We start from the raw sequence: 26,554 nt of genomic DNA on the forward strand, positions 1-26,554 counted from the left end.
TCTTCTGTTATGGTAAGTTCTTGCACAACTGAAGTATTCTGATTCATGGAACTGGTTGATGTAATTAAGTATGTGTTTGAAATATTGTTCAGATTTATAGATTGCAAGAGAAATTTAATCACAGGACTACCTTTTCTATTTTCCCTTTTCCCTTTGAAGTTGGCACTATTCCAGAGCAGCCAGGGCAGGACTTCAGTACCTCTCCTTTCGGAGTTGATGCAAGAGGAAGGACTTTGGTTTCTGGTACGGTGAGGCTTATTAATGGAAAAGTAATTCATTTTTCCTTCTTTCCTGTGTTTTCATGCAAGTATGCACAAAATGTACTTGTGATCCTTGGTTGATATATGCCAAGAGCAAAGTTAATGTCTTAAATTTCTGGTATTCCTGTTTGGGTCTAAATAATCTGTGCTGCATCAGGTTCTCAGTTATTGCAGGATGATGTTCCTGAATCTGTTTATGCAACCAGCAGGCTTCCCAAGCTCTGTTAACTGGGTAATGATATTCTGTTCTGTGGACCCAGAAGAATGTTATGCTGACTACAGAAGAGCTAACTGTTCTGTACAACAAATGTGCTCCCTTGAGAAACGTAAAACATGCAAGTCATAAAAGATGAAGCACCTCTACAGGTGTTGAGAGTTCATTTCAGGGATTTTTTTTTAACTAAACCCTTTTCTGTCCTATCCCATTTTAGGACAGTATAGTTCAAATTGATTTCACTTTTAAGTATGTTTTATGTTTCTGAACAGTTGCAAATTAAGCTACAAACTTTCAAAATTGTCCAGTGCTTACAGGGTGTCCTTTAGGGACTAATTTATTCTATTCTATTGATTTATTTTCATTAAATAAATTTAATTTAACTTGTTCAGTAAGTGAACCGGTTCTTCTCATACCCTTTTCAGTCATGACATGGGCCACAAAGGTCAAGGGTAAATATAAAATAGCATACGTGGACAATTTAGTGCAGATGTTTAAGCAGTATATTGCCACCATGCTTCTTGAATGATGTTATTATTTTGATATTCTAGTATACCCATCAGACAAAGTATGCAATGCAAGCAAGACCTGCTGAAATGCAGTGCTGTAAAAAAATTGTTATAGTCAAAATGTATCTGCTTCCCAAACAGGTGGTGAGTATAAAAAATTCCTTTGCTTTACAGACATTTTGACACAGACCTTTGAATGTGCCATCCCTCCTCGTAAATTTTGCTTATGTAGTGACCTTCTGTTGCAATCTGCATTTCCATATATTTCAGATACTGTGACTGCACCCATTGTCTGTTCATTGCATGTTGTATCCCACTGTTTGCATGGGGACACGTGCCAGGTGCAGTTGTAGTTAAATATCTGTAACTGGTTAGCAATGTTGATGACCACTACAGTGTGTTAGCCTAGCACCTTAGACTCAGTTGAACGTTCTTTTTGAAACGAAGACCTCTCCTCCATGTCAGCTGTGCATAATTAAGGCATGCTGACAAGATCAGGCAGAGCGAGAAGGTTTTAGTTGTCCCTGTTGACACTAAACTTCTCTCTTTCATCCTTAGAGATTCCACAAGCCAAAGACTATTGGTTGATTATGCCTTAATTTCTCCTCCCCTAGACTGGAGAAGCATTTAATGTGTTGTACCTATAATGCAAGCATGTACTCTTCTTGTATGTTTACATACTAAGCTGTATGTGATGTGCTCCCCCATAACCTTCCTTGCTCATAACTATGCTTGTTTGATGTGGCATTTCCCTGTCTTTTATCCCCCTCTTGGAAAAGGAGAGCTGGTTTGCAGCTGTTGAGTCCTCTGTCATACCACTAATGTGCTCAAATTACTAGGGCCAGAGGCAGGTGGTTTCTCTGTGAACCTTCATGCCAAATAGAACATAGTTGGCCTCCTCTTATATGTGAAGCTTTCTTTAGGGTTTCCATATCAAGATTTCCAAACTCTTTTCAGGATGTATTTTAGTATTTATTATGTTCCAGAACATGATCATTAGGTGCAAAGCTGTTAAATATGAATCAATATTCTTGTTTGTAGACTAACTGTGGTTGATTATGCTTAATACAATATGCTGCTTCATGTGCTAATGTGAATTATACACAGCTATCCACGTGACAGCTATTCAGATGCTTGTTACAGGGAAGTAAGCATCTTTATGTGTGTTTGTGTTTGTTTTCTTTAGGTGTAGCAGTATCTGAACAGAGCCCCCGTGGTCTGGGCTCCCGTCTTCATAGTGCCCCCAACTTGCCAGAATCATATCAGTGCAGACAGAAGATCAAGAAACAACACTCAGATCCCGTGGTTACAACATATTCACATGCTCAGGGCATTCAGACAGTGCATAGCTTACATCCACCCAGACAAATGAGGTCCTCTCCAAAGCTATCTGATTTCTTACAGAGGAGTCCCTTACCTACAATAGTAGGCTCTCCAACAAAGGTAAGTCATGGAGTGGAAGGCATTTCCATGTCATAGTAACATCATTATTGTTAGTAATGAGGTATAAAATGGCATCTTGCTGTCAGCTGACTCAGCACTGCCTAGGGCTATTTTCTAAAATGACTGAAATGTGTTAAAAGATATTCACTGAAAAAAAAAAAACCTAAAGCTTTATTATACGTTTACATCCTGATTAAGTGGATTTTTATTGTATTTCTTTGTAATTATGGTACTGAATGCAGAATATTCAGTAAAATGATTGCATTTAACTGCATTCATAGCAGTTTGTTAGTTAGCATATTACAGAATTGAAGATGGGTTACTGTGAAGTAGACTGCATAACTGCATCTCTCAGTGCTGTGTGTGTGTGTGAATATTGTAAAAGCACCGTATTTAGAGAACATTCTTACAGGTTGTTGCTGACGTGGTTGAAACAACAGTGAAAAGTTTTCCCTTTTCTTGGGTTGCTTGGAAGGAAGTTGCATTCAGAGGCTCTCGTGATTCTTGCAGCAACATGGTCACACTTAAAACTCCCACCATGTCATCCCTAAATTTCCCTTTTTAGATGCTGAGGCTAGAGTTCTAGGTAATATCGGAAGATACAGACAGAGATGCCATCAGGAATATTACAAGTCAGAACCTTTTCATCTGCTGTCTGCAGATGTTTTCATTCTCATTTTCCCCATTCTACTGGAGGCTTTGACATTGTGACATCTTGTTAATAGTGACACTTTGTAGCTGTGTCCAGCCTCTCTCAGTGTCAGTAACAACCAGCAAGATCCACATTTATCCCTTTGGGAAAGGAAAATTGTCCATAAGATGGTGTGCTATTTGACCCTTTCTTGAATTTATGTTGCTGTTAGCATATATAGACCCCAGCCATGGCTCCAGCAGACTGGCTGCAAAGATTTTTCTAAATCCACAGAGCACTGACTCTCTATTAGTAGAGTATATTTTAGTTTCAGGGAAGCCCTGGAAACCCCAGTGTCATACAGTTCATTCTGTCAGGGTTAGTGACATCACCAAACTGTCTTAACTAGTATGAGAAAGGTACAGGCTTACACAAAAGGATTCCCTTCTTTAGAAGTGTCTGTTGGTTCTGCTACAGATATATGCAGCGTGTGCTTCTGAGGCTCTAGCACTGTGTACCACCCCTTCACTCACCCCTAGCCCTTTGCCACTACAGAGTGAGCCATGGATATGATAGCTTCAGTCTTGTGATTTTTAAGTAGAAAATGCCCACTTAGTAAAGGTTAAGCTTCTTGCTGTGATGCTTTGCTTGTAAAAAGCATGCAATATGAGCAGGTAAATGCCGCAGATCAACCCATTTCTGATTGCTGTGATTCTGGCTTCTGGTCATTTGGGATGCACATATTACTACTCCCTTGTTCCATAAGGAAATATTGCATTTGTCTGCAAAACTGACTGAGGCATGGCTGTTTAGTGATACACAAATATTAGACTTGCCAGCAGTGTTATGTAGCACTGTCTGAGATGTGGGTCAGGAATGACGTGTCAAGTAATCTTACTGGCTGCACTGATATGTGTCAACAGTGTTATTTAGCACTGGCTGAGACGCGAGTCTTCACTGACATGTGTCAGCAGTATTAAGCTGCACCTGCTGAGATGAGGGTCAGCACTGACGTATATCAGCAGTGTTATGTAGCACTGGCTGAGGTGTGGGTCTGCCCTGGTATGTGTTGGCAGTGTTATGTAGCACTGGCTGAGGTGTGGGTCTGCACTGGTATGTATTGGCAGTGTTATGTAGCACTGGCTGAGGTGGGAGTCTGCACTGGTATGCGTTGGCACTGTTATGTAGCACCGGCTGAGATGTGGGTCTGCACTGGTATGTGTTGTCACTGTTATGTAGCACTGACTGAGATGTGGGCCTGCACTAACATGATGGCAGTGTTGTGTAGCACTGGCTGAGATGTAGGTCTGCACAGGTATATGTTGGCAGTGTTATGTAGCACTGGCTGAGGTGTGGATGTGCACTGGTATGTGTTTGCACTGTTATTTAGAACTGGCTGAGATGTGGGTTTGCACTGGTATGTGTTGTTACTGTTATGTTGCACTGGCTGAGATGTGGGTCTGCACTGGTATGTGTTGCCAGTGTTACATAACACTGGCTGAGGTGTAGGTCTGCACTCGTATGTGTTGACACTGTTGTGTAGCACTGGCTGAGGCATGGGCCTGCACTGGTATGTGTTATCATTGTTATGTAGCACTGACTGAGATGTGGGTCTGCACTGGTATATGTTGTCACTATTATGTAGCACTGTCTGAGATGCGGGTCTGCACTGACATGATGGCAGTGTTCTGTAGAACTGGCTGAGATGTGGGCTGTACTGGTATGTGTCAACAGTGTTATGTAGCACTGGCAGAAATGTGGATCTGCACTGGTATGTGTTGGCAGTGTTATGTAGCACTGGCTGAGGGGTTGGTCTGCATTACTATGTGTTGGCACTGTTATGCAACACTGGCCAGAATGTAGGTCTGCACTGGTATGTGTTGACAATGTTATGTAGCACTGGCTGAGATGTGGATCTGCACTGATATGTGTTGTCACTGTTATGTAGCACTGGCTGAGATGTGGGTCTGCACTGGTATGTGTTGTCACTGTTATGTAGCACTGGCTGAGATGTGGGTCTGCACTGATGTGATGGTAGTGTTATGTAGCACTGGCTGAGGTGTGGCTGTGCACTGGTATGTGTTGGCAGTGTTGAGTAGCACTGGCTGAGGTGTGGCTCTGCACTGGTATGTGTTGGCACTGTTGAGTAGCACTGGTTGAGGTGTGGGTCTGCATTGGTTTGTGTTGGCAGTGTTACATAGCATAGCACTGGCTGATGTGCAGGTCTGCACTGTTATGTAGCACTGGCTGAGATGTGGGTCTGCACTGGTATGTGTTGGCACTGTGTAGCACTGGCCAAGGTGTGGGCCTGCACTGGTATGTGTTGGCATTGTTATGTAGCACTGGCCGAGATGTGGGTCTGCACTGGTATGTGTTGGCACAGTTATGTAGCACTGGCTGAGCTGTGGGTCTGCACTGGTATGTGTTGTCACTGTTATGTAGCACTGACTGAGATCTGGGCCTGCACTGACATGATGGCAGTGTTATGTAGCACTGGCTGAGATGTGGGACTGCACTGGTATGTGTCAACAGTGTTTTGTAGCACTGGCCGAAATGTGGGTCTGCACTGGTATGTGTTGGCAGTTTAATGTAGCACTGGCTCAGGTGTGGGTCTGCACTGGTATGTGTTGCACTGGTATGTGTTGGCACTGTTATGTAGCTCTGGCCAAGATGTGTGTCTGCATTGGTATGTGTTGGCAGCGTATGGTACGCGGGTTAAAGGAAGCACAGAGATCGCAGTTAGGGACATTATGCTCAAGGCCCAAACAAGTTATACAATAGGAATGAAAGTCACAGTGCGGAATCTGTTTTCCACAGGCAAGACGGTTATTAACTTTATCTGACATTCGTTAAAGCAAAAAAAGAGGATCCCCAATGGGGTACTTATCTGAAGGCGTCTTCAACTTGGTACTCGGAAAGCAAAAAGAAGATAAACGGCCGACCGGCACCAGTGTGAATTGCATCTACTTCGGGGTCCGCGGCAAGAAAGACTGAGGAAATTGTGTCGGCTGCCTCCCTTTATATCTGATGTTCTGACATCAGTTTTACAACCGTTGGCAGCTGACATCATATACTGAGCTGTCCGAACATCTACATTTATGGTAAGTGTACACAACTGTACTTTATGTAGCACTAGCTGAGATGTGGGTCTGCACTGATATGTGTTGACACTTATGTAGCACTGGCTAAGATGTGAGTCTGCACTGGTATGTGTTGGCAGTGTTATGTAGCACTGGCTGAGGTGTGGGTCTGCACTGGTATGTGTCTGCACTGGTATGTAGCACTGGCTGAGGTGTGGGTCTGCACTGGTATGTCTTGCCACTGTATGTAGCACTGGCTGAGATGCAAGTCTTCACTGGTGTGTCTTGGCTGCGATCTGTAGCACTCGCTGAGATGTTGGCCTGCACTGGTATGTGTTGGCAGTGTTGTGAAGCACTGGCTGAGATGTTGGTCTATACTGGTTTGTGTTGGCAGTGTTATGTAGCACTGGCCGAGATGTGGGTCTGCACTGGTATGTGTTGGCACTGTTGTGTAGCACTGGCTGAACTGTTGGTCTGCACTGGTATGTGTTGGCAGTTTTATGTAGCACTGTCTGAGGTGTTGGTCTGCACTGGTATGTGTTGGCAGTGCTATGTAGCACTGGTTGAGGTGTGGGTCTGCAATGGTGTGTGTTGGCAGTGTTGTGTATCACTGTCTGAGGTGAGGGCCTGTACTGGTATGTGTTGGCACTGTTATGTAACACTGGCTGAGGTGTTGGCAGTGGTATGTATCACTGGCTGAGGTGGGGGTCTCCACTGGTATGTGTTGGCACCATTATGTAACACTGGCTGAGATGTGGGTCTGCACTGGTATGTGTTGGCACTGTTGTGTAGCACTGGCTGAGGTGTGGATCTGCACTGGTATGTCTTGGCACTGGTGTGTAGCACTGGCTGAGATGTGAGTCTACACTGGTATGTCTTGGCTCTGGTATGTAGCACTGGCTGAAGTTTGAGTCTCCGGTGGTATGTGTTGGCAGTGTTATGTAGCACTGGCTGAGATGTGAGTCTGAACTGGTATGTGTTCACACTGTTATGTAGCCCTGGCTGAGATGTGTGTCTGCACTGGTATGTGTTGGCAGTGTTATGTAGCACTGGCTGAAATGTGTATCTGCACTAGTATGTGTTGGCACTGTTATGTAGCACTGGCTGAGGTGTGGAAATGCACTGGTATGTGTTGGCAGTGTTATGCAGCACTGTCTAAGATGTGGGTCTGCATAGGAGGGATGGGTTTGCACTAATGGAAGACTTGATAAGTTGTAGAATTTGTTGGTATGTTCAGAGTGGTTAAAATTTACCACTGTACTGTTTTGTAAAACTAATGGACACAAAGTCAACAGTGGTACATAAGACTGTCTGAAAACTGGATTTGCACTGTTATGGAACACTGGCTAAGGCATTGATTTTGTTTGTATTTAAATCCTCCTGCACTGATATGATATGTCAGACTGGGTGTAAAGTGAGTCTGTACTAGTATGTAAGGCTGGCTGTGACACAGGTCTTCATTGCTAAATAAGACTGGCAGACACACATTAGCAGTGGAACATAATACTGTCTGAGAAGTCAGTGTGCAGTGCTATACAAGACTGGCAAACATGGCCTACATTGATGTACAGGACTGGCTTGTGACTTGGGTCAGTGCTGATGTGTCAGACTTTCTCTGATGAGCATCCATAATGGCATGTAGGGCTGACTGAAATGTGTCTGCACTAGTGTGCAACACAAGCTGACGTGTGTTTCACTGTGGTAACTAATTCTGCTGAAGGGCAGCACAGTTGCTTAGTGGTAAAGATGTGTGCTTTTCCAGCTCCAGGGTTCAGGGTTCAATCCTGATCGTGGGTTTTCTCATGGTACTGTTTTCTTTGCATTCCAAAAACATGCTGGTTAACTGGCAGCCTTAATAACGTACCCAGATATGTAGTGTTTACCTTTGCCTGTGATTTGGTTTAGTTTAAGGCTGAAAAAGGTCCATGAGAACCAGTTAATTTACCAGGTTAACAAATTAATAAAAAATGGTAGTGGTATGGTTCTGTATTGGTTGACTGAAACTCAGATCTGTATTGACGTGTAAAGCTTATATGTGTTTGCATTTAGATATAAGACTAGCTAAGATAAGTGCCTGCACCAGTTTATGTGGTTTGGTGATGTGGGTCTGCATTGACGTAGAAGTCTGAGATAGTTTTCTGCAGTGCCATGTAAGACTGTCTTGAGACATGGATGTGCCCAAGTATGTGAGTTTGAGTGAGGTAAAACCTATCTGAATGTGTGGGGCACAGGTCTGCACTGATGTTTAATACTGACTGAAGTTTTGATCTAGTTATCTTTGTACATAACACTGACTCAGATGTCAGTTTGTAATGGAATGTAAAGCTGGCCGAGTTGTGGATCTGAATTATGTAAGGCTGAGTGAGAAATGGCCGAGTATTGGTAAATAAAGTATATTTTAGCACTTATTGCTGACAGAAATATTGGTCACACTTGTGTGCAAGACTGGATGATTGATGGACATACAGTGGTGTGTAACTCAAATGTCTGAGATGTAGGTCTGTATTGGTATGTATAACTGTCAGATGCCAGTTTGATGGGTTGTATAGTATATAAGGATGAGATTTGTGTTTGTACTCGTACAAAACACTGAAGCCTGAATCTACAGGGGTGTGCAAGAGTGGCTGAAACATAAATCTGTATTGGTACCCATGGCTGGTTGAAACATGAATGTTTTTATTTGCATTTCTGTAGCAGTAAGACAGATATCACAGTCACAGACGGAGTCCAGTGTCTGGCCAGTTCCAGAACTCAGTCCCTTCCCATCCTACCTCCACCTTACATCTCTCATCATCTAGATATTTCCACATGTTTTCGTTTACGTGTTGTTATAAAGACAGACATATGGTCAGATTTCTTCAGTACTTTTTTGCCTGTTGAGTTGCGTCAGATATTCAGTTAGTTCATTGAACCAGGGAATGAGTAAAATGCAAAGTACTAAGTTATGTATCTGTATTGAATTTTTTTTTTGTGCTTGTTTATTAGTGTTATGTGATAAATGTGATAAAGGAGTTTAGATTTAGGAAGTCTTGTTTATGTCTGCTCAGGGTTACTGTTTACAACTGAAGGTTTGGGGATGCTGGCGAAGCAGAATGTGCGTGTCAGTAAATAACAGATGAGCTTTAATGGCAAACACAAATGGTTATTTTCTAGGCTTGACCATGCTCTCATTGCATATGACATTTGCATGGACTTTGGGCCAAAAGTATTGAGGCTACAAGAGACGCAGTCCTATCCTATTTGAGTAAAATAAAGCCACTGGATTTTATCTGTAAATTCTCTGTCCTCTGAGAGCAGTTATTCAGATGTCATTTCATGCAAGCTGTGACCTGGTCGTTTAATGTAAACTGTGACTTGGGCCAGAGGAGTCAGAGAATACTGCTGGAATTCTTGGTCAGAGGAAGCCAGTAATGGGATGGTAATCAAACATCCTCCAGGCTTGGCATTTGCTCACTCACCTACTTTGGACAACACCCCAAAGTAGACCATCATGATGGATGTCCATTGCCTGTCACAACAGACTGAATATTCCATTTATCTTTTGGAAGATGACAAAAGCTTGCCATCACTGGAAGGATGTGCCTTCATTAAGCAAGTTTGGGAATGATTACTTCTGCTAATCATCAGTGAACATGTCCACTTGTCAGAAGCAAAGGGGACACCTATGTGGCAGTTCAAGGTGAAGACAGTGAACAAATGCCGAAAGTCAGAACATAGAAAGTCTATCTATTCCTTCTCAGAGCTGGTTTTCTTTTCACATGGATTTTTCACTTCTCCAGGTGTGTCAGTCTGAACACAGCAGATCCATCATTTCTAGTGAATGTCTTCCTGAAAGGATTGGAGACTGCCCTCTCATATGTGAAAAACAAACACAAGAGTCTGACTGTGCTGAGGAGGATGAGGATGGTCTGGATTACAGGTTCATAGGTAGGTACTAGGCTATCGGCCCAAGGGCCTAGATAAGCCTAGCCAACAAGGTTCCCTGGCTTACGCTACCCAAGAAAGTTATTTTCCTGTGCCACTGTCGGGCAGAGACACAGAAGTGATCCCTGGGGTGTATTTCCTATTTCCCATCCGCTCATCAAGATTTTTCTTGAAGAATGCTAATGAAGAACTTTGCTTGACATAGATGGGTAACTTGTTCCACAGTACGGGAAGTCTCTGGGACAGGAATCTATCACTCCAGCATGTCCTGTTTATTGTGGTGACAAAGTTTAAGTCCCTAGAGCGTGTAGCTCGGAGGGATTGGGATTTCTTTAGGTGTAGCATGTCCAACAGCTCTGGGTTTGACATAGCTTTAAACATTAGGCAGAAATCACCTCGAAGTACACGATATGCTACAGAATAAAGCTGGAGTTTTTTGAGATGGTCAGTGTAGAGCATCTGTTTGAGGCCAGTAATCCTCTTTGTGAGGTACTTCTGTGGCCTTTCCAGCTGCTGCAGATGTCTTGTGAGATACATTCCAAAAGGGGCGTTGTACTCTATAATGGGTCTAATGAGTGTCGAATAGAGGGGAACAATGACCTATTTTTTCACAAATGAGCTAACCCATGGGCTACAGTAGTGATCTTAAAGATACATTAGCCCCAGAGTTCCCACCAGAGGACCTCATCTTTGGCTCTGATGAGGACCCATTTCAGACAACAAACCTCAGAGGCTTCTTGATGCATAGAAGAATGTTTTGGATCTGTTGCATTGTGACTGTGTAAACAGGTAGTAGTGCCACCAGTGCAAGAACCTTACTGGATGCCTTCAAGTCCCATTCCGGAGATCATAACTGTCAACCTCCAGCCCCAAGGAGACCAGATAGATTTTACAAAGTCCAAGGGCCACACACTTTTTTCTACACAGAAATTCTGATACCCTTTCTCCGGAGGCTGCTAAAAGAGCAAAACTCTCCACTTTGAGGAACAGTTTACCTAGTGGTAAAGAAGGTACATTATTGGATAGATGTAAGAAGACTGCATGCATGTTTTCTGAACTGGCTTTTAGAGTTGTAAATTGCCAGGCTCCCATTTTGAATTTCAGCAGCATATATTAAATTGCATCTTAGCTGTAATTCAGAAAAGAATGAGAGCAGATGCAGGCCACCATTCAGCAGAGCAGACATGACGTTCAGTATGTCTGTGGTGTTGCTGATGCAATGTCAGTAGCAGCTGCCACTGTGACTGTGCTCAGGAGACTTTTATGGCTATGTATGCAGACCCTTGCAGAATGTGTTACGGCTAAACCATTAGCTGTGCCTTTAGATTCAGAACTTTTACTTGACCTGCAGGCCTATGTTCCACTCCCCACTCCCCTAATGTAATAGGAATTTCCCTAACAAGCAAAGTCCTTTTTATAAGAAACAAGGGAAGGGTAAACAAGCCAGTGAGAGCAGACTCTTCCAAAGAAGAAGATGGCAGGAAGGCAGTAGGAAGGCAAGGAGGCCAGCAATAGCTTCAGCCACCCCAAAGACCATCTGACTACTTCAAGACACCTTCTCTGCCCCTTTGTCCCTACTGCAAAACTCAACACTCCACCTAGGAAAATGATCTGCATGACTGGAGAGTGAAGGGCAATCACTTTAGACAAATAGGTACTATGTATCTCTGCAAAGTGATGCTGCCTGGAATTCAAGTCCAAACGTCTGGGCAGTAGAATCCCAATGGTCCCAGGAGAGTAGGAATATCTCATGGTACACATTTTACATCTAAGGTTTGAACACAGGATTACCTGCTGAAGCTAGGTTTTGTGATGTACCTACAAAAATCAAACCTGTTTTACAATCAGAGAACATTCTTTTGGGAGCATTTATAGACACCACCCTTACCAGAATGTTTCTCTCTCAAAAAAAAGTTCTGTCTTTGACTTCCTTCTTTCAACAAATGGCAGCAAGTGTTCACTGGATAGCAAGGCAAGTCCTCAGTATAAATAAGCACACGTCTGCTTCCTTTGTTATGTTATTCCTGTCTCTGATGCACATGAGAAAATTCTCAAGACTCTTTGAGACCAGCATTGCCTGTCTTTGGAGCACCTTCTCACAGCCTTGACATGTCTGGGAAAAAAAGGAGCTGAGTTGTGAGCCTCCTCTGTTATAAAGAAGAAAGATATGCTTTTCCAGAAAACTCTACACTGTCAGACCTTGACTGTAGACACCACAGATCTAGCTTGTGTAGCACAGGATCAGGGTGTCAAAGTGCAAGGCACATGGTTCAAGGAAGAAGCAAGATGCAGGTAGACTTGAAGGAAAAGTTGGCACTGCATAGCAGCCACCAAGCCCTAAAATCCATGTGGGTCTCAGCTACCTGAGATGTAGTCATGGACAAAGTGGTGTCATGTGGTATAGAAGCAAGCAAGGAGTCACACATACTGTTACCCCTTGCCTGCTGGTATACCACATGAGAAGCAAGGAGGCACAAATACTGTTACCTTTTGTGCAGAATGGCACTGAAAACCTGGTAGATGACACTAAAGTAGCCTACATCCATTCAAAAGACAACTCGGTAGTGGTCCGTATAAGCAGGAGCTCATCAAGCCCCCATACAGTCAGACTCTGCACATAAATGCTTTTCTTTCACTAATGGGGAAGTTGGGGGTTTCCATGAATAGACCTCTTGGCATTCCTGTAGAACTGTCAGTTCAGAAAGTTCCTTTTCCACTGTCTTCAGTAAAAGGCTTGGGAGGCAGATGCCGTCTTTGTCAGCTGGAGGGGAAAATCCCTTTATGAATTCTCATCCCCTGCGCCTGATCCAAAGGGTGATCTAGAACATCGATGTCTTTCTATTCCAGTGTTGCAGTATTCTGCTAGTGGGTTTACCCTTCTTCCGATCAGCTTGTCCAGCCAGGTTTCCAAAGCCTTTCCAGTCCCTCTTGGTGCGTCGGACATCTGACATGGAGGCAGGTACATGGGCCATAAGATGATGTCTGTACACACCAGCCCTCAGAACTTTTCAGCCACCAGCTGTATGCCATGTGTTCCTGCTACTCATGGACGTTGGATCTGTTTTGCATTAAAGATAAGTACCCCATTGGGGTCTTTTTCTTCAGTCCTTTTGTATTTTATAGTCTGTTCATGTCTGGTAAGAGTAAGTGCAACTGTGGTTGTCAAATTCCACATAAATTCACCCACGACCAGTGTCTCTTTTGTCTGGGTAGAATCACAATTACAAAAACTGCACCATCTGTAAATCGTTCATCCCCAAGACCCTTCACCGCCGCTTACAGGCTTTCAACTTATACCTTGAGAAACAGCACCTAAGACAGATAGCTCTCGGTATGGAAGCCACCTCCGACGCTGCATCTGAACCACCAAAGAAGCGGGCCAAGTCCATGCTGCCTACTTCTTCCACTGCTCCTCCCTCTGCAGCTCCTCAACCTGTAGCTGCCATCAGCTTGGCTGAGGACCCGGCTTCCGCCACTACAGATACAGTGGGTACCTTTCAGGAGGCCACACAATCTAGAGCGGGCGACACGCCCGGGGAGGATATACCTGCACCTGCTACAGACACTGGGGGGGGACTAGTACTTTCGATGTGTGCTTCAGACCCAGCCTCTGACACTCCGATTTCTTCCAGTCCTACCACCAGCCAGATGCCGGCTAGGCCTTCTAAGAAAAAGCAAAAGACCAGACATATTTCTCCAGCACCAGAGGCCTTGCCTGACTGGCAGGCCTTCAGCCAGAGTCTCTACAATGCTTTCTTGGCCCTCAGGCCTTCCTCTGAGTTCATTCCTGTAGCTGCACCTCTTCTCAACCTTAGGCCTTCATTTCCTGAAAGGACTGTGAGCCATCCTGCAGAGAAGGAACTGTCTGATTCCTCTGAGGGCTCCCTCTCCTACTCTTCCCAGATTTCATCCCCCCTGGGGTATGGATCCCCTGTAGAGGCCTCTGCTAAGCCTGATTCCCCAGTAGAAGACCTAACCTTCGGGGACACTGTTAACCTGATGAGAGAACACTTTAAGTGGGAATGCTCAGACATGTCTGAAGCACAAAACAGATTTTATGATCTGATTCATATGGAATCACCTAATCTGTCACCTATCCCACCTGTCCAGCCTGCCTTCCTGGATGCATTTGCTGTGGCATCCACTAATCCAGATTCCCAACCACCTGCTCCTCGAAGGGCAGACAGATTATACAGGGTCCCTGACTCAGACAGATTCCTTTTCAAGTGCCCCCCCAGCTGACCCTGGCACAATTTCCATTTCTACGGACAGGGCATCCAAACTCCTCCCTACTACCACTGTCCTGCCTGCAAGGACTTCTCAGGCCTCTGGCCAGAGGCCTTCCTTTCCAGACAGGGCAGATAGTGTCTGACTGCCTGCCACCTTTCCTCCCACCACCTCCTACCAACTCCCCCTTGTCCACCTGTCTCTCTCACTGTCTCCCTGCCTGATCCCTAGTAACAGCAGACAAATGGGTCTTGTCCATCCTGAAGGACGTCTTGGATCACTCCTCTTCCAAGACTGCCTATCCCACCCCTCCTTCATCTCAACAGTTCCTCCTACACCAGGTCTTAAACAACCTCTTACTGCAAGGCACCATAGAATCAGCCCCCTCCCCCTTTACTCGAGGGAAAGGTTTCTACTCAAGAATCTTTCTGGTGCCCAGAAAGGAAGGAACATGGAGGCCCATCCTAGATCTCTCCCTCTTCACCCTCTTCTTAAAGGTTCCCTTCTTCACGATGCTCACCTTACCCACTCTCTTTCCCCTCATTCTCCCTCAGGCTTTAATGGTAACCCTGGACATAAAGGAGGCCTATCTTCACATCCCCATAAAGCCTTCCTCCAGGAAATATCTCAGATTCCTAGGTGGCTTTTCTCAGTTTCAGTTCTGTGCATTGCCTTTTCGCCTCTCCTCTGCCCCAATGGTATTCACAGAGTGTCTAGCCCCAGTCATTGCCTTCTGCAGGACAAAGGGAATACATATATTACCATACCTAGACAACCTACTCTTTCAAGCAGTGGACAGACAGAGACCCTCCTTGTTCACACCAAGGACCTCCTGCTCCTGCTGAAGTCTCTAGGGTTCCTGATAAATTTCCCAAAGCCCCAACTCCATCCTACACAGGACATTGTCTTCCTGGAATGCAGAATGAGGACAGACATCAGCATGGCCTCCCTCCCGGAGGAAAAACTGGTGTCCCTCTCCCATCACTTTCAATCTGTATCCATTCATCAGGCTTGACTGCGAGGGAGTTCCTAAGACTTCTGGGGTACATAGGCAGCAATCTACTTAACACCGAATGCGTGATAAGAGACCTTGGGACCCAGGTGGACAGTAGTCTCGCCTTTTATAATCACATCGGCACAGTAGTCAGGAAGTCCTTCTACATGGCACACCTCATCATAAAAAGGTTCTCATCCAGCAAAAAAGAGGTCATTGTTCCCCTCTACTCATTATTCATTAGACCCATTATAGAGTACAACGCCCCTTTTGGAATGTACCTCATAAGACATCTGCAGCAGCTGGAAAGGCCACAGAAATACCTCACAAAGAAGATTACTGGCCTCAAACAAATGCCCTACACTGACCGCCTAAAAAAACTCCAGCTTTACTCTGTAGCAGATCACCTACTCCGAGGTGATCTCTGCCTAACATATAAAGCTGTGTCAAACCCAAAGCTGTTGGACATGCTACAATTCCTCCAAGCTACACGCTCTAGGGACCTAAACCTTGTCACCACAATAAACAGGACACACTGGAGGGATAGATTCCTGTCCCAGAGACTTCCTATACTGTGGAACAAGCTACCCATCTATGTTAAGCAAAGTTCTTCACTAGCACTCTTCAAGAAAAATCTTGATGAGTGGATGGGAAATAGGAAATACACCCCAGGGATCACTTTTGTGTCTCTGCTGGACAATGGCACAGGAAAATAACTTTCTTTTGTGGCGTAAGCTGTGGTAATTTGCTGGCTAGGCTTACGTAGGCCCTTGGGCCGATAGCCTAGTACCTACCTATGAACATGGCAGCTACTATCCCCATGTTTCCCCTAGCAAGGTTATACATGAGAAAATTTCAGTGGTACCTTCGCTCGGTGTGGACCCATCACTCACATCCTCTAGACTTCAGGGTTCCATTCCTCCCCTGTCTTCATCAAGAATTAAAATGGTGGCTTGCCAAAGTTTCCCAGAATCCGGGTGTGCCCCTGCAAATGCCCACCCCTTCCCAGATATTGCACACAGATGCCTCAGACCTGGGCTGGGAAGCAACTCTGGGTCCAAGGACAGTGCAAAGTTTGTGGACAGACAGACACAAACAAATGCACGCCAGTATCAGGAAAATGACAGCAGTACTCCTCGCCCTGCAGACCTTCCAACTTTACCTCCAGCAAGGCCTCCTAAAAATCTTCACATACGACACCACAGTGATGTGGTACCTGAACAAGCAAGGAGGGATAAACTCCTACCTCCTGTGCAGACTAGCTCTACAGGTGTAGGATCTGGCTATCTCTCAGGGAATCTCCCTCCAGGCAGCCTACATCCTGCCCCAGCACAACTCTCAGGCAGATTCACTAAGCAGAACCATATCAGACAGCCACGAATGGATGCGGTCAAGAGAGGTGTTCCTAGATCTGGTCCACAAGTGGGGTATTCCTCAAATAGAGCTGTTTGCCTCCTCCATAAACAGGCAACTCCAGAGCTACTGCTCCAGAACTCACGACCCGAAGGCATTGCAAACAAATGCCTTCTCAATGTCATGGAAGGGGAAGTTCCTGTATGCCTTCCCTCCGATCCAGACGGTCCTACTGAAAATTCAGCAGGACTCACAGAAAATCTTGCTGGTGACTCTCTGTTGGCCAAGGCAGCACTGGTTCCCTCTAATTCTTCATCTGTCCAAGGGCAATCACCACAAGTTACTTCCCTCAGTGGACCTACTCACACAGCACAAGGGGACACAGGTACACCCACAGTGGTGGTCTCTGCACCTCTCCTTGTGGCAGATAGGATTCTAATTCCCTTCAGACACCTGTACAGCAAGGGCATGCTTTGAGCCTGCAGGAGGCCAGGAAACCCAACATAAGAAAATCTTATCTCATAGGTTCCTAGGTAGATACTAGGCTACTGGCCCTAGTGCCTATATAAGCCTAGCCAAAAAGGTACTCTGACTTTTGCCATCTAAGAAAATTATTTTCCTGTGCCACTATCGAGCAGAGCCACAGAAGTGATCCCAGGGGCGAATTTCCTATTTCCCATCCAGTTATCAAGATTTTTCTTGAAGAGTGCTAATGAGGAGCTTTGTTTGATATAGATAGGTAGTTTGTTCCAGAGTATGCTGAATCTCTGGGACAGGACTCTATCCCTCCAGCATGTTCTGTGTATTGTGGTGACCAGGTTTAGGTCCCTAGAGCGTGTAGCTCGGATGGATTGGGATTTCTTTAAGTGGAGTATGTCCAACAGCTCTGGGTTTGACATAGCTTTGTATGTTAGGCAGAGATCGCCTCTGAGTAGGCGATATGCAACAGAGTAAAGCTGGAGTTTTTTGAGATGGTCCGAGTAGGTCAACTGTTTGAGGCCAGTAATCATCTTTGTGAGGTATTTCTGCGGCCTTTCCAGTTGTTGTAATAAACAGCCTCTGCAAGGCTCGAACCCAGGACCCTGCACACCATAGACAAAGTGATTTACCACTAAGCCATCTCATTATCTCTCCAAATGGAAGAGGTTTTCCTTCTGGTGTCATAAAAGACAGATGGAGCCACTGGACAATGACTTGCCTCTGATTCTGTCCTACCTGTCTGAACTCCTGAAGCCAGGTTTGTCATACTCCTCTTTAAAAGCACACCTGTCTGCCTGCCTATGGACCCTCCACTGGCATCCAGACTACCAGCCAAACTCTTCCTGAAGGGGGTTCTACACCTAAGGTCTTCCAAGAAACCATTCCCTCCTCCCTGGGATCTTAATTATGTGCTAGAAAAACTCACTTTACCACCCTTTGAACTGACTGACAAGGCCGCCTTAACATTTTGTATGTGGAAAACAGTCCTGCTAGTAGCTTTGACATCAGCTAGGAGGGTCTCAGAGCTTCAAGCCCTTATGGCTACCCCACCTTTCCTGGTTTTCCATATGGACAGGGTCACCCTAAGGATAAAGCCTTCTTTCGCCCCCAAGGTGGTCACCGACCTTTCCTTGAATCAGGCTGTCCATCTGCCTACCTTCTTCCCTAACCCACAGCGAGATAATGAGAGAGTCCTTCATTCCCTGGATGCCCACAGACAGACAACTCAGATTCTATTTGCATAAAACTAAACCTTTTCGCAAATCAGACCAACTGTTTGTCTCCTTCCACTTAGGGCTCTGGGGGAAAGTGGTGGGCAAACAGACCATTTCAGCCTGGATTGCCAAAGCTGTCTCCTTTTGTTACACACACCCATGGGAAGACACTTTCAGGCAATGTGAGGGCCGACTCCACAAAAGTTATGTCCTCTTCTCGGGCCTTTTTCAAAGGCCTGGACACTATCTCCATTCTGGAAGCAGCCACTTGGTCCTCTGTGCACACCTTCACCAGACACTGCAAACTGGAACATATTTCCAGAGCCACAGCAGGCTTTCTCCAGGGCTATCCTGCATGGATTCCTGAAGTCCTCTACCAGGCCACACCACAACCTTTAGTGAGCTTTGGTATTCACCCACTAGTAGAATACTGCAACACTGGAATAGAAGAACATAGGAAAGTTGTGTAAATACTTACCATAACCATAGATGTCCTTCTCTTCCATGTTGCAGTATTCCTTCCCTCCCACCATCCCCCTTCTTAACCTTGCACTTGCTCTCCCTGGCTCAGGGACAGGCTATGCCCCTCAGCACTGGCTCCATCATGTACCTGCTCAGACGTCTGACGCACCAAGAGGGACTGGAAAGGCTTTGGAAATCTGGCCGGACAAGCTGATCAGAAGAAGGGTAAACCCACTAGTACGATACTGCAACATGGAAGAGAAGGACATATATGGTTATGGAAAGCTTTTACACAACTTTCCTTTACTGGGGAACAAAGAATGATCCTTATTGCACCCTTTTGGCCCAGACAACATTGATTCTCATACCTGTTACAGTTGACCAGAGAGAAACCCATTGTCTTGCCCAAACAAGTTGACCTGTTAATCTGGAGGAGATTAATTCATCTAAAGCAGTCTACCCCCACTTGGCAGCTTGGAAGATATAACCCTGCTACCCTTTGGACCCCTTTTTTCTGAAGAGGTATGTAACATATTGAGGGAAGCCAGAAATCAAGCAATAGGAAATCATATCTGGCTAAGTGGGAAAGACTGTCCCTGTGGAGTCTACCTGTGACACAGAGAGATAAAGTCATGGCTATGGTCCAAGTGACTGAGTTTGAGTAACAACTCTGGCACTTCATGGAGCTAGTAGAGAAGGATGCCCATGCCTGTCGGGGGAGATGTTCATGGGCTATAGCAGTTCTTTGGAAGAAGGGATGGGCCTACAACCTGAGACCATGCATGTGGCCCACCAAACCGCCAGTGTGAAGTAACCTTCATATGCATGTGCATGGGAGCAAGCAGTTGTGTAGAGAAAGGTAATGTAGCTCCAGAAGTTGTGTAGAGAAAGGTATTGTAACTCCAGCAGTGATGTGAGTCACACTTTCTTCTACCCAATGGAGTGGCTAGGTCAGTATGTCATCATTGCCAGGATGCTGACGAGGACACCAGCAAACCTCATGGCACTCTTAAGTGATAGCCCCCAGGATGATTTTTACTCTGGTGGATCTGCTGCTGGTGATCCCCACGAGTAAGGAATGTATGGGTTCAGATCTAATTGGGGAAGGATGGATGTGTAAATAAAAAAAAAAAGATTCTGTCTGTGATACCAAAGGAGGGACTGAAGGCCCACACATGTAGATGTACCAATGGTCCTTCGGTATCTATCGAGCTATTTTATGCATGCGTCGCTTAGATCTCCATCAAGTTTACCTGTCTGCTGTAACAACTTAATCCCCTCTGTTACCTCAAGTAGAGCAGTAAAGCAATTCCTCAAGGGGATTCTACACCTCAGGCCACCAAAAAGGGCAATTGTGCCACTCGGGGACTTGAACTTTTGCCTTGGAAAAACTGACTCTTCCTCCTGTTTAAGCCAGCAGATTTGGCTCACATAAAATACCTCTCAGGGAAGTCTGTTGTCTTGGTGGAAGTAACCTCAGATGTTCTTTGTGTTTCACTGTTGCAGTCATTACATTTGGGTAATCTGCTTGCAGGTTGCCCTCAGTCGGCCTGATTAACAAAGTCTTGCGTCACTGCGTCGGTTGCTGTCCCTTCTTCCATGTCGTCAGGTCGTCAGAGGTATAAAACATGCAGCTGACGCCATTACATCAGTCTTTCTTGCTGTGCGATGCCCGAAGCAGAAGCAGTTTGCAAGTGCTAGTCGGCCGACTCCTAAAATTTTCATTTTCAAGTTTCAGAACCGAAGTCTTCAACTTAAAGCTAAGAACCCTGTTGGGGAAACTTTTTCTTGCTCCTTTCCGATGTTAGTAAAAGTTAATAATTGCATTACTTGTGGAAAGCAAATACCCCATAAAGATTTTCATTCATACTGTATTCCTTGCTTAGGCCCTGACCATGATGTACCTTGCTGTCGGTTTTGTGCTTTATTTAATCAGCGCACTGTATGTCGTCGGTATATTTTTGCCTCTAAATATTTCGGTTCTCGATTTAATTATCCAGAAATGTCGTCGGTTACCAATCCGACTACCGGGAGTCCAAAAAAACTCAAAGATAAAGACAGAGACAGGCCGCCGAGGTCCAAAACTGCCGACGATGCTTCTCCTAAGCCAGTCGCCAGTTCGTCAGTACTCAGTGAGGCGCTTTTGCAGCCCCTTATACCCGCTACTTCCGATTCACAGGCCTCTACTGAGACCCATTTGGAGTCCAGCATGCCGCAAGATACTTCAGTTATGGAACCCACTGATGTCTCTACCTTGGATGGGTCTGGAGCCGCTGTGCAGGCACAGGCTTCTGAAGGTGTATTCAGGCCTACAGACTTGCATATTAAATTGATGCCTCCTTCATTACCAAGGCCTAAATCTCGATCCATGTCTAAAAAACCGACACCCAGGCCACATGCTCAGGCCTCTATGCCTGAAAAACAAATGATAAAAATGGCTGATCAAGATTCTGTTTTTTCTGACCCTTCTGATGACCTGGATTTGTCCTTACCTACTTATGAGGATTCTGATGCAGAGGACTCTATTCCCTCTGCTTCCCCTCCTGAGGATTTTTCTTTTGGGGAAACCTTACATACTCTAAGGGAGCATTTTCACTGGGAAAGCCAGGAATTTTCTGATTCAAAAAAGAGGCTTAGGGATTTCCTTCTCCTACCTCAGCTTAGGCCTTTGGCTATTCCTCCTGTACTAGACATTGTTGATGATGCTTTCTCGGAATCCAGTTTGGCCCCTGATTCCCTGCTTCCTGCTCCAAGTAAACCTGACAGATACTACAGGGTCCCAGAGTCCCACAAGTTCCTTTTCAAAAATCCTATTGCAGATCCAGAGACTATTTCACAGGGGCCCAAGGGCATTAAGGCTTCTACAGCTAAAAATCCTTCCCCTTCTGATAGAGACTCCAGGGTGCTGGATAGATGGGGGAAAAAGGTTTATACTTCAGCAACTTAGAGCTTTAAACTGCCAATTTCATATGTTAAAATATCAGCAACATGTTATTGGACTGCTTAAACAGAAAATTATGTTGATTCTTGACTGTGTGGAAAATAAAGACCTACAGGATTTAATGCATTCTGCTGAAGAAGTTGGAAAGCACACTTTGCAATGTGGTTTTGATTCTTTAGAAGCCTCTTGTAGGGCTGCTGTTACTGGGTCTGTGCTTAGAAGGCATGCTTGGCTTAAGGAGCAATCTTTGCCTGATCATGTTAAAGCTAAATTGTTGGATGCTCCTTTAAATCAGGACTGCCTGTTTGACAACAAGGCTGAAGAAGTTCTTCAAAAGATGGAAGATAAAGCCAATCTATGCAAACTGTTAAAATATTTTTTAGAAGTTCAGCCTCGTAGATTTAGTAGGCACTGGCCTTCAAAGAATTGGTCCTTTCCAGCCCCTTCCAGGTCTTCTCAAGCCAAACCCAGACACAGCAAAAACCCCAGGTTTCAGTCCCAGGGGACTCACAGACCTAAGCAGTGGGGGGCCTCCACTTCCAAGTCTGGGAATAACAAGACACCCCCCTATGGTAAACTGTCCCAATGACTTCCTTTTAAAATTTCCAAGCACTTATCTTCTGACTGCCTCTTTGGGGGGAAAGATTGCTGTTCATGCAAAGAACTGGGAACTCATTACTCAGGACAAATGGGTTTTAAATATACTGTCCCAAGGATACAGATCTCAGTTCCACACGTTGCCAACACCAAGTGCGTGGCCAGACCTACCCCCAAATCAGTGGGCAGAGGCTCAAAAGCAAGTACTTTCCCTCTTAAGCATGGGGGTTATTCAACTGGTACCAGAAGAGGAAAAGGGACAAGGTTTCTACTCCAGACTTTTCCTGGTACCCAGAAAAGACAAATCATGGCGTCCAATCCTGGACCTGTCTACTCTAAACACCTTTCTGGAGATTCCAAAATTCAAGATGCTGACTCTTCACCAATTACTTCATGTGCTAGGCAAAGACGCCTGGTTGGCAACACTAGATTTAAAAGAAGCATACCTACACATCCCAATCAGGAAATCTTGCAGAAGATACCTACGCTTCAAAGCAGGCTACACGCACTATCAGTTCTCTGCACTGCCCTTTGGCTCATTTACTGTGCCCAGGGTATTTACAAAGTGCCTAGCTCCAGTTATTGCATTTTGCAGACAAAGAAGTATTCAAATATACCCAAACCTGGATGATTGTCTAATTCAAGCAGAAAGCCAAGACATACTTTTGAGTAATCTGGCGTTTATAAAAAGGGTTCTAACTTGTCTGGGGTACACCATAAATGAAAAGAAATCACAACTGATACCCTGTCAACAAATTTAATTCCTGGGAGCAAGCTTGAATACAACTTCCCAGATGGTTTACCTCACGCCAGAAAAGCAAATTCATTTGAGAACCTACTTCAAAACAAGTAGCCACAAAACCCCTGCTATCTGCAAGACAAATACTGCAAGCCCTGGGGTTCATGGCCTCCTGCATTCCATATGCAAGACTACACATGAGGAAACTACAGTGGTATCTAAAAAACCTATAGAGTCAACATTCTCACAGCCTAGAAGCCATGATTCCTATCATACCTTGCCTACCCCTAGAGTTCCTTTGGTGGGCAGAGGCCTGTCACCAAAACAAGGGACTACCTTTCACACCACCCCCCGCCGCCCAAACCCTAACAACAGATGCATCAGACTATGCATGGGGGGCTCACCTGGCAGGGAAGTGCATTCAGGGCAAATGGAACCCAGGTCAAATGCACCTGCATATAAATCAGAAAGAAATGTTAGCTGTACAGAATGCTCTGACAGCCTTCAAGGACTACATTCTTCCAGGACAACTAATGATAAAGACAGACAACACCACGGTTATGTGGTACATAAACAAGCAGGGGGGTACACATTGTTACCATCTCTGCAGACTAGCCATGGTATTGTGGAACACAGCTTTGAGCTACTAAGTGCACCTACAAGCTCAATTCCTGCCAGGAAAATTAAATACGCTGGCAGATGGACTAAGCAGAAACCTCATGGACCCACACGAGTGGAAACTGGAACCAAGAATTTTTAACATGTTGAGAAGTGAATGGGGGAGCCCAGATATAGACCTGTTTGCCTCCCTCCAGAACTACCAATTGGACAAATTTTGCACAAGAACTCCCCACAAACAAGCCTGGAAAGTGGATGCTCTGTCCTTCAGCTGGAAAAAACAATCAGTTTATGCCTTCCCCCCGCTGCCTCTGCTCTCCAATGTACTACTAAAAGTCAAACAGAACAAACCAAGGATGATTTTGATTGCTCCAAACTGGCAGCGCCAACACTGATACCCCCTCCTGCGCACTGTGTCACGGTTACCTCCATGGCACCTGCCTCAGACTCCTTCCCTGCTGTCTCAGCATGAGAACCAGATCCAGCACCCTCAGCTCCAACACTGAACCTTGCAGCCTGGCTAATTACTTAAACTCTCCCTTACCATCCCTCAGCAAACCTGTGATGGATGTCATCTTAGAGGCAAGGAGGCCTAGTACTAGAAAATCTTATGCTGAAAAATGGAAAAGATTCTGTGCCTGGAACCAGTCTCAAGGGATGAGCACAGCAGCACCCAATTTACCTCAGATTTTACAGTACTTAACTGAGATGCTTCACAAGGGCCTGTCTTTTTCCTCCATTAAAATCCACGCCTCAGCCATTTCAGCTCATTATAACACAGAACCTCCTCTCTTTTCTCATCCACTGCTCAAGCAGTACCTCAGAGGGGCCAAAAATTTGAGACCACCCAGGAGAGCTCCAGCCCCAGCCCCAGCCTGGGACCTTAACTTTGTATTGGAGAAACTCACTGTACCTCCTTTTGAGCCAGATGCTACTGCAGACTTAAAATTTCTTTCTTCGAAAACAGATTTCCTTTTAGCAATCACTTCACCTAGAAGAGTATCTGAATCACAGGCCCTTATAGCAGTGGAGCCTTTCATCATCTTTCATGCAGACAGGGTGTCACTCAGAACCAATCCATCTTTCATGCCCAAGGTGGTATCCAGTGTGGCTCTTAATCAGTCCATTCATTTGCCAACCTTCTTTCCTAATCCACAGAACAAAGGGGAACGGATTCTGCATTCCTTGGATGTGCACAGACAACTTAGATTCTACTTGGACAGGACTAAACTTCAAAGAAAATCTGAACAACTGCTGGTAGCATTTGCTGCAGGGGCGGAGGGGAAGGCTATTTCAAAACAAACCATTTCTAAATGGATAAGCCATTGCATTCATTTCTGCTATAAGCACCATGGAAAACCTATCCCTCAGGGGATCAGACCTCAATCCACCAGGGCTGCATCTACTTAGGTGTGCCTACCAGGGACGTCCTAGAAGCTGCTACCTGGAGTTCTGTACATATTTTCACCAAGCATTATCATTTGCCAATTTTCTCTAAATCCAAAGCTGGCTTTGCCACTGCAGTCTTGCAGGGCCTTATAGCTGGCCCTAATGTTATCTAAACTCCTCCTCCCAACTGCAACAGTGAAACATGAAGAACATAGTACAGTTGTGTACACTTACCGTAAATGTAGATGTTCGAGTGCATTCACTGTTGCAGTCCTGGTTACCCTCCCTCCTACCCCCTACCTTCTTTTGGCTATACCTCTACTTTGCTTTACTATGCTTAAAAGCCTTTTTGGTGTATTTTCGTTTTTGTTGGAGGTATTCCTTTGTGTTTTTATGTTTAATTGCTCCCCATTAGGGGGGCACCTGACATCTGGGGCAAGAAAAACTGATGTAATGGTGTCGGCTACATGTTTTATACCCCTGATGACCAGACGTCATGGAAGAAGAGACAGCAACCGACGCAGGACCCAAGACTGTTAATCAGGCCGACTGAGGGTAACCTGCAAGCAGATTACCCAAATGTAATGACTGCAACAGTGAACACACTCGAACATCTACATTTATGGTAAGTGTACACAACTGTACTTTAGGAATCTCTTAGAAATGCAGGTTCTAATAAGTAAAGAACCCTTCCTGGTCTTCCACACAGATGTGGTCACTTTGTGTACTAACCCCTCCTTCCTGCAGAAAGGGATGACAGATGTGACACTAAGTCAGGCTGTACAACTCCCAGTATTTTTTCTGAATCTGCAAAACAAGGATGAAGGAAATCCTGTGCTCCCTAAATTTCCATAGACAGGTAAGGTGTTGCTTGGACAGAACAAAGGTATACAGGACTAACCAGTTCTTTGTATCTTTTGTTGAAAGCGGAAAGAGATTGCCCATTTCCAGACTATTTCCAAATGGATTTCCCCACTGTATCATTTTCTGCCACAAATATTGTAGAAAACAGTTACTAGAGCATGTGAGGTCTCACTCCACCAGGGACACAACCACTATCATAGCCTTCCTGAAAAGAGTTTCTACAAAAGGTATCCTAGAAGCTCGTATATGGTCCTCTGTCTACATCTTCTCTTGGCACTATAGACTAATTAACACATCTAGAGTTAGAACAGGGAGTGCTTCAGTAGTACTAAAAGATGTTTTGCCATCTATGCGCACAGGTGTACCAACCATCGTAGGGCCAAAAGCTGCAGACTTTGGGACACTTCCCGGAATTTATGACCACAGCAGTGAGTTACATGAAGAACTTGGTGCAGTTGTATTGCAAATAACCATGTACCTGTTGAAGTGTAGTCACTGCTGCAGTACTGTTTCCCTCATCCCTTCTTTAAAACTTTTGCCCCATTGATGTTCTTCGTGTTTCACTGTTGCAGTCATCACATTTGGGTTATCCCTGCCATGGTAGCCCTCGGCCGG

At 45.0% G+C, this 26,554-nt stretch overlaps 1 protein-coding gene across 1 annotated transcript in view; it reads left to right on the plus strand.

Moving 5' to 3' along the window:
- Positions 1-26,554, plus strand: part of ULK1 (unc-51 like autophagy activating kinase 1) — a 1,203,955-nt gene that overhangs the window by 931,013 nt on the left and 246,388 nt on the right. Inside the window, exons 18-19 of the mRNA XM_044068766.1 lie at positions 160-243; positions 2,170-2,426. Of these exons, the coding sequence (XP_043924701.1) occupies positions 160-243; positions 2,170-2,426 (341 nt within the window). The remainder of the gene's footprint in view (positions 1-159; positions 244-2,169; positions 2,427-26,554) is intronic.

This window comes from Protopterus annectens, chromosome 4.part0 (genome assembly GCF_019279795.1).
Source record: "Protopterus annectens isolate FY-2018-M chromosome 4.part0, PAN1.0, whole genome shotgun sequence".
In the NCBI taxonomy this organism is placed as follows: Eukaryota; Metazoa; Chordata; order Ceratodontiformes; family Protopteridae; genus Protopterus; species Protopterus annectens.